The 13,887-nt window shown below is 34.6% G+C and overlaps 1 protein-coding gene and 1 non-coding gene across 2 annotated transcripts in view; both read left to right on the top strand.

Annotated features, from left to right (window-relative positions):
• The window catches only part of COL4A5 (collagen type IV alpha 5 chain), a 245,943-nt gene that overhangs the window by 207,886 nt on the left and 24,170 nt on the right, over window positions 1-13,887 (top strand). The window contains exons 37-41 of the mRNA XM_059051327.2: window positions 7,675-7,801; window positions 10,780-10,860; window positions 11,504-11,602; window positions 12,166-12,216; window positions 13,526-13,711. Of these exons, the coding sequence (XP_058907310.1) occupies window positions 7,675-7,801; window positions 10,780-10,860; window positions 11,504-11,602; window positions 12,166-12,216; window positions 13,526-13,711 (544 nt within the window). The remainder of the gene's footprint in view (window positions 1-7,674; window positions 7,802-10,779; window positions 10,861-11,503; window positions 11,603-12,165; window positions 12,217-13,525; window positions 13,712-13,887) is intronic.
• On the top strand, window positions 4,175-4,385 carry LOC131749061 (small nucleolar RNA U3). The gene has a single exon (XR_009333175.1). It is a non-coding gene; the product is annotated as a small nucleolar RNA U3 (small nucleolar RNA).

Raw genomic sequence — 13,887 nt, 5'->3', positions numbered from 1 at the left:
CCATTGATTTTTAAAATCTCTTTCCGTGGTTTCATCTTGCATTTTCATTTTTATAGTCCAATACTGTTATGCAAAATGAGGAGTGCCTGCCTATATTGTAAAGGAAGAGTAGAATAAAAGTTTCAGAAGACATGATAGTATGATTGGGGGATGTCAAGCATAAGAAAAAATTCTATAATTAGTGAGCTGTTAAGAAGTAAGGATAGTGGTAAAAGGTCAGATGGTAGTTTGTTTTACAAATGACACAATTTATGAGAGAGTGTCCTTGTTAATCAAAAAGCATAATTAATATAGTACACTGAAAACCCTGGACAGGGAATCAATTGGCAGAACTTTGAGTCCTGAGTCTGTCTACATGACCTTGTAAGTCACTTAATTCTTTTGTATCTTCACTACTTTGTCAGAAAAATAGAAAGAAGAATTATACCTATTGCACAGAGTTATTATGAGGCTTCAGTTAGATTAAAAAAAACACTTTTTAAATTATAAAGCACTCTATACATAATATTTGTCTGTGAGATGAGAGAGCTGGACTAGATAGTACCTAAGATTTCTTCAACTCTTAATGACTGTATTCTTTAAATGTGGCATAATATTTCTAACCTCCATTAATCCTTCTTAAAATCTAATCATACTACAGACTCAGAGCAATCCCTATCATAATCCCAGATAGCTTTTTTGCTGAAATTGACAAGCAGAAAGTCTTAGAAGAAAACATGATATATCTTCAGGACCTTGGGTTAGGGTAATTATTTCTTAGATATGACACCAAAAGCACAAGCAAACAAATAAAAAATAAATGAATTGAACCACATTAAAATTTTGTGTTACAAATGATAGCATCAAGAAAGTGAAAAGACTACCCACAGAAAGGGAGAAAATATTTGCAAATTATATATCAGATAAGAGAGTTGTATCCAGAATATATTTTAAAAACTCATAATTCAATAAGAAAGCAAATAGACCAATTTTTAAATGGGCAAAGTCAATTGGGCCTAACAGACCTATACAGAACATTCCAACCCACAACAGCAGAGTATCTATTTTTTCAAGTGCACAAGAAACATTCTTCAGAATAGAGCATATGTTAGGCCACAAAATAAGTCTTGATAAATTTTAAAAGATTGGAACCATACAAAGTATCTTTTCCAGTTACAATAAAATGTAAACAGCCAAAGGAAAACTGGAAAATTCACAAATATGTAGAAATTAAAGAACATACTCTTAACAACCAATGGGACAAAGATGAGGACACAAGGGAAATTAGAAGATATCTTGAGACAAGTGGAAAAGAAAACACAACATACCAAAACTTACAGGATCCAGCAAAAGCAATGCTAAGAGGGAAATTTATAGTGTAAATGCTTGCATTAAAGAAGAAAAATCCTAAGTCAACAATTTACCTTCAGACCTTCAGGAACTAGAAAAAGAACAAACTCAACCCAAAGCTGGCAGAAGGAAGGAAATAATAAAGATTGAAACAGCAATAAAGGGACTTCCCTGGTAGTCCAGTGGTTAAGACCCTGCGCTTCCACTGCAGGGGGCACAGGTTCGATCCCTGGTTGGGGAACTAAGATCCCACATGCTGCGTGACACAGCCAAGAAAATAGTAGTAACTTAAAAATAAAGTTTTTTAAAAAAAATCAATAAATACAGTAGAGATTAAAAATAATAGAGAAAATCAATAAAACCAAGAGTTGGTTCTTTTGAAAAGATGAACAAAATTGAAAAACCTTTAGCTAGGTTGGCTAAGAGAAAAAGAGAGAAGACTCCAATTGCTAAAATTAGAAATGAAAGAGGGTGCATCACCACCAATTTTACAGAAATAAAAAGGATTATGAGGGTACTATGAACAAGTGTACAACAACAAATTGAATAACTTTGAAATGGACAAATTCCTAAAAACACAAAATTTACCAAGACTGAATTGTACAGAATAGGTTTTCTGAATAGACTTATAGCTACTAAGTTAGTATCTTCTTTGGGTGATAAAGGATACCATAGGGTCCATTATTTTATAAACTTAGTTCATATTATTTTTCTCTAAGTTCATCGCCTTTTCTCTAAGTTCATCACCTTACACATATTCATTGAATCCCATGTACCATGTTTTGGCCTGATCAGGCAGCTTTGAGCCTTTATTTATCAATTTGTCCTTGTTAGCTTAAAATTTCACTACCTGGGAGAGGAAAGTAGCATGCAACCTTGAAGATCTTATTTTATACTCCCTTTCCTATATCATTTAGTAAAATGTTAAATAAGAGTATCTCTACATCCACTCTTTAAATCCCTATTGTTAATATTTCCTAACTAAAGAAGAACCTATATATGGCTTGGTTCATGGTGTCTTTAATCTCCAAATATAAATTGAACTGTAAAAAACTTTAATAATTATGTGGGAACCACAACTTCCAACTGATTGGACTACTACTGCAATACTTTTCTTGCCATAAAATAGGGTATGGTTTTTACCCTTTTTCACCAAATATTTTCAACTCATTGTCCTGTTTTTTTTTTCTACTGCAGTGCTTCTTTAATTTTACAATGGAATACAATAACAGTGTTAGCTTGTTCACCAACTTTGATGTCTTCTATTCTGTATATTGAGGTCAGACTGATATTTTATTCTGGGTCTTAGGTTATAGCATGGAATGGAAGCGAGATTCTGTTATTAAGAGATAGTAGAGAATGACTATGATCCAAATACTCTTAGATAACCAATCTGGATTTTAACAGCAAAATAGGTATCAACTTGACTCCTATTTCTACATGAAGTGCCTGTTATACAACACAGTGACCTTGAAAGCAGTTCTAGTTGTTAAAAAGCATTTTAGTCTTACAGTGTTACTGTATTTGTTAGGTAGTTTCACAATGTTAAATTTGACTCATTAGGGATGATATATGCCATTTTCAGTTATATCAAATCTCCCAAAAATCAAAAGTCTAGAACCAGACAGCTTCATTGGTGAGTTCTATCAAACATTTAAAGAAGAATTAATACAAGTCCTTCTCAAATTCTTCCAAAAAAATAGAAGAGAAAGGAACACTTCCAAATTCATTTTATGAGGTGAGCATTACCCTGATACCAAAACCAGACGAGGATGCCACAAGAAGAGAAAATTACAGCCAATATCACTGATAAACACAGATGGAAAAAATCCTCAATAAAATATTAGCAAACCAAACTCTAATACATTAAAAGGATCATACACCATGATCAAGAGGAATTTTCCAGAGGTGCAAGGATCACTTAACATCTGCAAATCAAACAATATTATACACCACATTAGCAAAATGAAGGGTAAAAATCATATGATCATCACAATAGATGCAGAAAGACATTTGACAAAATTCAATACCCACATATGATAAAACTCTCAACAAAGTGGGCATAGAGGGAACATACCTCAACATAATAAAGGCAATACATGATAAGCCCACAGCTAGCATCATACTCAATGGTGAAAAGCTGAAAGCTTTTCTTCTAAGATTAAGAACAAGCAAGGATGCCCAGCCTTGTCACTTTTATTCAACATAGCATTAGAAGTCCTAGCCAAAGCAATTAGGCAAGGAAAAGAAAGAAAAAACAATCAAATCGGAAGGGAAGAAGTAAAACTTATTTGCAAATGACATGATATTATATATTTTAAAAACCCTAAAGACCACACCCAAAAACTGTTAGGACTAATTAAAAAATTCAGTCAATTTTCAGGATACCAAATCAATATTTTAAAATGTATTGTGTTTCTATACACTAATAACGAACTAGCAGAAAGAAAAGTTAAGAAAAGCATTCCATTCACAATTGCATCAAAAAGAAGAAAATATCTGGGAATAAATTTAACCAAGGGACTTGCACACTGAAAGCTGTAAGACATTGATGAAAGAAATTGTAGAAGACACAAATAAAAGGAAAGACATTCCATGCTCATGGATTAGAAGAATTAATATTGTTAAAATGTCCATTCTACCAAAGCAATCTGTAGATTCAGTGCAATCCCTATAAAATTCCAGTGTCATTGTTTTCAGAAAATAGAACAAACAATCCTAAAATTTGAATGGAACCATAAAAGACCTCAAATAGCTGAAGCAATAGAAAAAAGGACAAAGCTGGAGGCATCACACTCCCTGATTTGAAACTATATTTCAAAGCTATAGTAATCAAAAAAGTATGAAGACTATATTTTCAGGGATCATTTGTATAGATTGTTACTAGAGAAGTTTTTATGAACGTGTAGAGCACCCGAAACCACAAGAAGGAGGTTCAGCATTCTCTTCTGAGTGTGAAGTCAGCTCTTGGTGTTACTTCTGCAACTGCCACTAGCCACTGAGGATTGTTCTTCTCTTCCTTTGGGAGAGTAAGAGGGAGAGAATGCTGTCAGAGTTAAAAACAAAAACAAAAACAAAAACAAAAAAAAAAAACCAAGATGGTATTCACACAAAAACAGACACATAGATCAATGGAGCAAAATAGAGATCCCAGAAATAAATTTAAGCATGTATGGTCAGTTGATTTATAACACAGAAGCCAAAACTATACAACGGGGAAGGGACAGTCTCTGCAATAAATGATGTTGGGAAAATTGGACAGCCACATGCAAAAAAATTGAAACTGGACCACTATCTTACACCATACACAAAAATCAACTCAAAGTGGATCAAAAATTTGAACATAAGACCTGAGATCATAGAACTCCTAAAAGAAAACACAAGTTGTAAACTCCTTGACACTGGTCTTGACAATGAGTTTTTGAATTGGACACCAAAGCAAAGGCAACAAAAACAAAAAAATAAACTAGTGGGACTACATCAAACTAAAATACTTCTGCACAGGAAAGGAAACCAACAAAATGAAAAGGCAGCCTACTAAATGGGAGAAAGTATTTGCAAATCATATATCTGATCTTTATATATCTAAAATATATAAAGAACTCATACAACTCAATAGCAAAAAAATCAATCTGATTAAAAAATGAGCAGAGAATCTGAATAGACATTTTTCCAAAAAAGACATACCTATGGCCAATAGGTACATGAAAAGGTTCTCAATATCACTAATCATCAGGAAAATGCAAATCAAAATCATGAGATAACACCTCACACCTTTTTGAATGGCTGTTATCAAAAAAAAAAAAAAAAGTAACAAGTGTTGGCAAAGATGTGGACAAAAGGAACTCTTGCACACTGTTGCTAGGACTGTAAACAGTATCCAGGTTCCTCAAAAAATTAAAAATAGAACTACCGTATGATCCAGCAGTTGACCTTCTGGGTATTTATCCAAAGAAAATGAAAACACTAATTGGAAAAGATATATGCACCCCCATGTTTCTTGCAGCATTATTAACAATGGCTAAGCAACCTAAATGTCCACTGATGGATGAATGGATAAAGAAGTGGTGTATAAAAAAGAATGAAACCTTGCCATTTGTAATAACATAGATGGACCTTGAGGGTATTATGCTAAGTGAAATAAGTCAGACAGAGAACAACAAATACCATGTGATGTCATTTATATGTGGAATCTAAAAACAAGTAAAATCAAAATAATAAAACAAACAAAAACCACGCTCATGGATACAGAGAATATATTGGTGGTTGCCAGAGGCAGGGGAGGGTGGGAGTGGGTGAAATAGGTGAAGGGGGTTAAAAAGTACAAACTTCTAGCAATAAAGTAAGTCATGGGGATGTAATATACTGCATGGTGACTATAGTTAAAAAATTGTATATTGAAAATTGCTTAAAACTCTTCCTCACGAGAACAAAAATTTTATAACTGTATGGTGATGGATACTAACTAGACTTACTATGGTGATCGTTTCACAATATATGCACATATTGAATCATTATGTTGTACACCTGACACTAATATAATGTCAATTATATTTAAATTTTAAAAAGAATTATATCAAAGCTTGAAATTCGAATAAATATAGATATTTATAGTTTAAGTGTATTGATAAGTGTGGTTTAAGTCATGCCTAGCTTTTGCTGAGTATTAATAGACTAGAATTTTCCCTTCTCAGAGTGATTTATAGGATTCTTGGACAGGTTGTTGATTTTCTGAGTACTCTTTTTCATTATCTTCTTGCTTATCTTTTTAGAAGCTCATTATTTTTTCTACAAGTGTATGAATAATAAAAGCTTAGGTGAAACTTAAACTAGCAAATTGTAGTACTTTTCAGAAGTCCTAGTGAAATATTTACTTTCTTTTTTACAGTTCACTTGGTTTGAAGGAGTAGGGCCATATGGTGGTAAGAAGAACTGTATCAGGGAACAAGAACTGGTCAAAATTACAATTTGGGGTTATTTGTAGAATTTAACATACTTCATTATAAATAATCAGAAGTTTATCTACTGCATTTCATGTTTACCATTAGCAGAATAATGGAATTTTCTTCTTGTTTTTTAAAATTTTGATATATGTCATTGGTTCATGAATAACAAGAATTATGATAGTTTATTCAAAGCTTTTCTGTGTCAGTACCTAAGCTGGAACCAGTTCAATCCAAAATTCAATTGTATACCTATTATGTGTGTGAAAATGTGCTAGATATTGGATTTATAATAGTTCAGACAGAAATACATATATTCTAAGCCCAAGATTGTTAATTGTTTTTTAAGAAAGGGAAGTAAGGAGAAAAGTCATTAGTTTAAAAAGCTTTTACCATTGTGCAGAAACACTTGAGTCACAAATATATGATCTTACTCACCTAGACAAGCATAAGCACTAAATGAAAAAAGAAAGTATTCAGCAGGTGATGTTGAACACTTCGTTGGACAGGTCATGGTCCTCATGAGCAGAGCAGTGAACACTGTGGTAGATTTAGTGTTATGACATATATTCTCATTGTTGTTGGGAAAAACTTGTTTTAATCATGAAAGTGGATATGAATTCTTCTAAGGCTTTATTAGAAGAAAACAATGCAAATGTTTGTTGAGCAAAAGTGGTTATATATTAATTATCTCTGACCCCAAAGAAGTTTTCAGTGTAATTGAAGAGTCAAGACATGCATATGTGAAAGCATTATAAACATAATGGAATAAGAACCTACCCTAAATTTTTAGGGTACGCTCTCTGTCCTGGAAGTCTTCATGGAGGAAATGGGATTTGAGATGTCCACTGAAGAACTGATAGACTTCTTCATGTTAAGATGAAATTTCCCTTTTACAGTAGAACCTACTGTAATTATTGTTTGACATGCTTATTGTAAGCAATGAATTTCATTGTAGTATACTAGGGATGATGATCACAGGTTCTGAAATCAAACTGCCTGGACCCAAACTCAGATTCTACCACTTATTAGCTGCATTACCATCAAATGGGGATAATAATAGTATCTTTCTTACAGTTAGGATTAATGAGAATAGTGCATCTACATATCATGGGAATAGCATGAGCTCTGGAGTCTGACAGATCTTGGTTCAAATCCCAGTTCTGCTACTTACCTGAGACCTTAGGCACTTGAGTTCTCCTAGATTCAGTTTTCTCATTTATAAATGGGAGATGATAAAGCCTAACCCAAAGGGCTGTTGTGATGAGTAAATGAAGCAATTTATGTAAAGCACTTAGCAGAGTGCCTTACATCCAGGAAAAGCTCTATGAGTAATTTTATGTTGTTATAAAATCTAAGTCATATAGAGACTTCAGTTTTATCTTTCTATTCATGATTTTAGGGTGAACCTGGTTTGCCGGGATACCCAGGGAACCCTGGTATCAAAGGTGCTATGGGAGATACTGGTTTGCCTGGATTACCAGGGACCCCTGGAGCAAAAGGACAACCAGGCCTTCCTGGATTCCCTGGTAATATTACTTTTCTTAAATGCTTCCTTCTCTCCTTTCTTATCTACTCTAACCCATGTCACAAAGCAACTTCTTAATTGACAGACTTCTGTTCTATTTCTCAATCAGCTATGGACCAGCAAAGCAATCTCGAACTAGCTCGTTAACATTTTTGCCCAAATTTCTTTCTGTATAAAATGAAAATGGGCATTACCAACACAGCAGGACAATATCCTGTGGGCAGAGAACACTTTTGAGTCTTTGACTGCTAGCCACAAGTCAACTAAGAGGCCTTACTATTTTTCTAGGTGATAATGTACACTGCCAAGCCTTAGCCTGCTGCTGATTCCCTTAGAATATTGTACTCAAGCACACGGTGGGTAGCTGTTGGTAGAACAATCATGCAGTTCATTCAAATGTTAAGACTGAGTCATGCAAGCAAAGGGAATTAAGCACTGTAGTCAAGTAGGTGGTCTAAACTCAATTGTTATAGTACCTGCTCTGTTTATGCTTGTATTTATTTTTTTTGTTTGTTTGTTTTTTGGATTGCACAGTGGCATGGATGCAGTGGGCCTTTGGTTATCTTTTCCTTAACCTTTTTATTAAAGTATAACATACAATAAAATGTACAAGATAATAAATGAGTTTTTACCCATATATATATATATATATATATATATATATATATATATATATATATATATACACACCCATGTACCCACCACACATATCAAGATATAAAACAGTTCCCTTACCCCATGAAGTTTACCTACGCCCCTTCACAGTGGCACCCCCCTCCCCCAGGTAACCACTACTATAACTTCTGTCACCACCAGTTAATTTTACCTGTTTTTGAAATTCACATAAATGGAATGATACAGTATATATCTTTGTGTCTAGCCTCTTTCACTCATCATTATGAATGTAAGATTCATTTATCTTGTTGCCAGTCAGCAGTTTTTTTTTAATAATTGCTCCATAATATTGCATTGAAGAAATAAACCATAATCAATTACCCATTCTCTTCTTGATGGACTTTTGGGTTGTTTCCAGTTTGGGACTATTAAGAAAAAAGATGCTATTAACATCCTTTGACATGTCTTTTGGGGGACACGTGTACTCATTTCTCTCACACAAAAACTTAGTGGTAGAATTACTGAATCAGAGGGTAGGTGTACATTTAACTTTAGTAGATGGTGCCAGTTTTCCAAAGTGATTTTATACATTACAGTCCCACCTGCAATGTATGAATGTCCATGGGTGGCTCCTGGTGGCTTGCCATAATCATATAGTGGTTAGTACTTTGTGTTGTGAAATGTCCAGTTGCCTGTATCCTCACCTCACTTGATACTGTCTTTTTAATTTTAGCAATTCTTGTGGGTATGTAGAGGTATCTCAGTGAAGTTTTAATTTACATTTTCCTAATGAATGACAATGTTAAACACCTTTTCATATACTTATTGGCCATTTGGCATCTTTATGAAGTGCCTGCTCCAAGTTTCTTTGCTCTTATTTAATGAGTTGTTTGCCTTTTTTCTTATTGATTCAGAGCAGTTCTTTATATATTCTGGATATCTATTACAAATAGATTCTTTCTGTCTCAAATTTGCCTTTCACTCTCTTAATGCTGTCATGCGATGTTAATAAAGTCCTTTCTTGCTCTTCTTTCATGGTTAGTGCTTTTTGTGTCCTATTCAAGAAATATTTGCCTACTCTGGTTTATAGAAATATTCTAATGTTTTCTGTAACTTTCAATGTTTAAGGTTTAAGGTTTTATATTTAGGTTTATGGTCTGTCTCGAAGAATAGTTTTATGGTGTGATTAGGGGTCAAGGTTGATTTTTTTTTTCATACAGATGTCCAATTGCTCCACACTATTTTTTTATTGTAAAGAAACTAAGTTCTTCTTTTCGTCTGCTCATTGAAAGGAAGCTACAGACTAGGAGAAGATACTTGCAAAACATGTATCTCATATATGACTGATATCTGGGATATATAAAGAACTTCTACAGCTCAGTAATAACAAGACATGCAATCCATTTTTCTAAATGCCAAAAACTTGGAACGTATGTTTCACAAAAGAAGATTCACGGATGTTCAATAAACACGTGCAAAAGTGATCAATATCGTTAGCTATCAAAGAAATGCAAATTAAAACCACAATGAGGTAGCACTACATTTATACTAAAATGGCTATTATTAAAACAACTGGTATCACGTATGTTGTACAAGGATCTGGAGCAACTGGAATTCCCAAATATTGTTGTTTGTTTATAAATCACAGCATAGGGCTTCCCTGGTGGCGCAGTGGTTGAGAGTCCGCCTGCCGATGCAGGGGATACGGGTTCGTGCCCCGGTCTGGGAAGATCCCACATGCCGCGGAGGGGCTGGGCCAGTGAGCCATGGCCGCTGAGCCTGCACGTCCGGAGCCTGTGCTCCGCAATGGGAGAGGCCACAACAGTGAGAGGCCTGCGTACCAAAAAAAAAAAAAATCACAGCATATACCTATTCTGTGACTCAGCAGTTTCACTCCTATCCAAGTATTTACCCAAGATAAATTAAGACTTATGTCTACAAAAATACCAGCACAGAGATATTCATAGCAGCGTTACTCATAATAGCTAAGTAGACCAGGTTTCCATAAATAGAATAGATATTCATGATAGCTAAAAGCTGACAACAACCCAAATGTCTAACAAGAAATGAATGGATTCTTAAAAATTTTGTATATCCATACAATGGAATCCTACCAATTAATTCTACCAGTATAATATGGTGATAATTGTTTTTATTATGAATATAAAATAATGTCAACCTCTGGATAAATCAATGTAAAACTTAAAATTATTCTTAAATCATCAAGCAAACACCAGCATCTTTTTGGATTTTCTTTCTATTCTTCACTATTTCTATGCTAACACTCTAAATTGTAAATTTGAATTGTAGTTCTCAAAGCAGTGCGGTTTTTCTTTTATCATTAAATTGAACTCTTTACTCTAGGAACCCCAGGCCTTCCTGGACCAAAAGGTATTAATGGTCCTCCTGGGAACCCTGGCCTTCCAGGAGAACCTGGTCCTGTAGGTAAGAATGAAAAATAAGGGTTTGCTGTTCTGTTAAACTAAGGCTTTATTCATTTTGGGAAAGTCAAATCATTTCTGGGAGCTGTGAACATTTTCAAGACAAAGAAACATGGTGATCATTCACTTAATACTACCTGTTAGGTACGAAGTGAACAATTCTTAATAAAAGTTGCTTAAAATTATTATTATGGGACCTTATTTTGGGGCCTCACTTTTTCCAAGGAGAGTTATTTCAAGTATCCTATAATAGTAGATAGATGCTCTGATTATTTTAGAATGGCAAGGTGTAGTTTTGTTTATTTACTGAATTCTAAGGCAAATCACTTCCTTTGGCCCCATACGAGGCCTATAATTCACCCCACTTCCATCCCCCCACACATGCACATCTTGCTTTCTTATATATTCTAAAGGTAGATTAAAATGAGAAAGTGAAATGTTTTGAATAATGAATGATAAAGCAGTTCCTTATTCTCAAATCATCCTGTATTTCTTTTCCACAAGATTTCATGATTTAAAGGAGTGTCCCAGAGACACTTTGTGTCTTTTGGGTAGAACTATTTGAAGCCAGAACGGAAAGAATTGGGGATATGGAAGGAAAAGGGAATTGGGAAGATAGGTGTAACCTGCTGTACTCTGTTCTTCAGGTGGTGGAGGTCGTCCTGGGCCACCAGGGCCTCCAGGTGAAAAAGGCAAACCAGGTCAAGATGGTATTCCTGGACCAGCTGGACAGAAGGGTGAACCAGGTGCTATATTTTTTTATTGTCCTTAATTTTCTAATTTCTTCTTTGTCTACTTTAACTTTTGCCCTTTTTTACCCATAGTGAAATTGTGTCTTCTTTCTTACCCTCTAAGCTACCACATACTTTTCCCTTCCTAATTACCTTCTTCCACTCCATCCTGAGAATATTACTTCACATTTATCAATAAAGTTGCCTCCCTCTTATGAAAAACTCCATATCCTTTCTTGCTTAACTCTTCATGTCAAGAAGCTACCTGGACAACTTCTTGTCATCAAGAAGTCAACTACTCTGGATGACCTCCTTTCACTATGCAATCTCTATTCCATTTATATATACACACATATATTCATATGACATGAATTTTTAAAGATAACACTCATCACAAATAGAATATAAGTTTATATGGTTTTCTCATGTTAGAATTGTAGTTCCATGTTGGAAATGTCTTCATGTTTCATATAATATACATTGCAGCACTTACGGAAAACCTAAATGATCCAAAAATAATTTGTCCTTGTTTCAGTTATTCTTATCTATTTGAGAATTTTTGGTTTATGCTCTAACAGGTCAACCAGGCTTTGGAATCCCAGGACCCCCTGGACTTCCAGGACTTTCTGGTAAACTTTAATGAAGCATGCTGAATCAGTCCATAAGATATAATATTCTCTAGTACACTTACTTATTCATCTCCACATACAACCCCAGACAACTCAAAGCTAGAGCTACGTCTTAAAGCTTTTCTTAATTAGAAACTTGGTATAAAGAGTTGTACTATAAAAAATGCACCATTAAGAACATTTACATATAGATATCTCTTCATTAACCTCATAAATAAATGTTAGGGGTGGGATAGAGAGGGTGGGAGGGATATGCAAGAGGGAGGGGATATGGGGATATATGTATACATATAGCTGATTCACTTTGTTATACAGCAGAAACTAACACAAAATTGTAAGGCAATTATACTCCAATAAAGATGTTAAAATTAAAAAAAAATTAAAAAAGAAAGCAAAATTGTAGGAAGAGGTAGATTTCACTAAGTTTTTAAAAACCCTTTTAGCCAGAAGAAAAACACTTTTTTCTCCCAATGGAAACCAAAACCAAGGTAATATAAGAAAACTGTAGAAATATGTACCAATAATAAAAATGTCTATTGAAAACTCCATCTTAATTTACATCTTGCATTTTGGATGGGTAGTGTGCACACACATCTACCTTCACTCATTTGTTCTTACTATTATTGTAAGCACCAAGTAGTCAATTAAATGACTGAATGTGTATACAGATATGTATGTTTATGTTCTGAAATGACCATTGGCTATTCTATGGAGGCTTTTTTCAAACCACACATAGATCTCTTAGAAATTCCTGTATATTTTCATGAATCCAACATAAAAATTATTACTCTAATGTGCGACTGTTTTATTGCTCTCAAGCATGTTGGTGGTGTAGAAAAGGTGTTGAAAAGAGATTATCTAGATTGTGTTTCTAAATCTTGGATAGAATGGTCTTCGGGGACACACAGCAACCATTGAAGATCCATATCTTCCAATGGTCTCAAAAATTAGTCTCAAAACATTTGTGTTAGGAATTTCCTCCAGCTATCTCTAACCTATTGTTGCAGATATTTTATACTTTTCTATTTTTTTCTCCTTTTTTCTCATAACTACTGGTCATGTGATCATTGCTCTATGTCCTAATACAACGGATATATTTTAGGATGCAAGTTATTATTGTTTCTATATTTCTATACATAGAAATAACAGTATGGGTTTTCTGGATGGGCTGGGGATTTGGTAGGAGGTAGAAATGACCTCAGTAAATTCCATTACTTCTTCTAGTAAGTGGGAGCAGCTTTAGTCTTACAGACAGGCCTGATATTCAGTACCATTTAATGTGTTCTCTAACATGACTTCACTTTTATAGGTCAAAAGGGTGATGGAGGATTACCTGGCATTCCAGGAAACCCTGGCCTTCCAGGTCCAAAGGGTGAACCAGGCTTTCATGGTTTCCCTGGTCTGCAGGGTCCCCCAGGCCCTCCTGGTTCTCCAGGTCCAGCTCTGGAAGGCCCTAAAGGCAACCCTGGGCCCCAAGGTCCTCCGGGGAGACCAGGTATGTACATGAGTGGTAGGGGAATGGTCTGTTTATTAGTCCATTTATTTCATTTTGCTGGTAGGTTATTCAGTCTTTAGGACTTTAGAATCTATAATCCAAAGAACTTCTTAAAAAGAAAGAGCTTGTTTTATTCATAGCTCCATCCATCCATCCATTTCCATGGCATCTAATAA

The sequence above is a fragment of the Kogia breviceps genome, chromosome X, assembly GCF_026419965.1.
Source record: "Kogia breviceps isolate mKogBre1 chromosome X, mKogBre1 haplotype 1, whole genome shotgun sequence".
In the NCBI taxonomy this organism is placed as follows: Eukaryota; Metazoa; Chordata; class Mammalia; order Artiodactyla; family Physeteridae; genus Kogia; species Kogia breviceps.
Note: the sequence above shows the minus strand (reverse complement) of the source record. Positions and strands in the feature narration are given on the sequence as shown.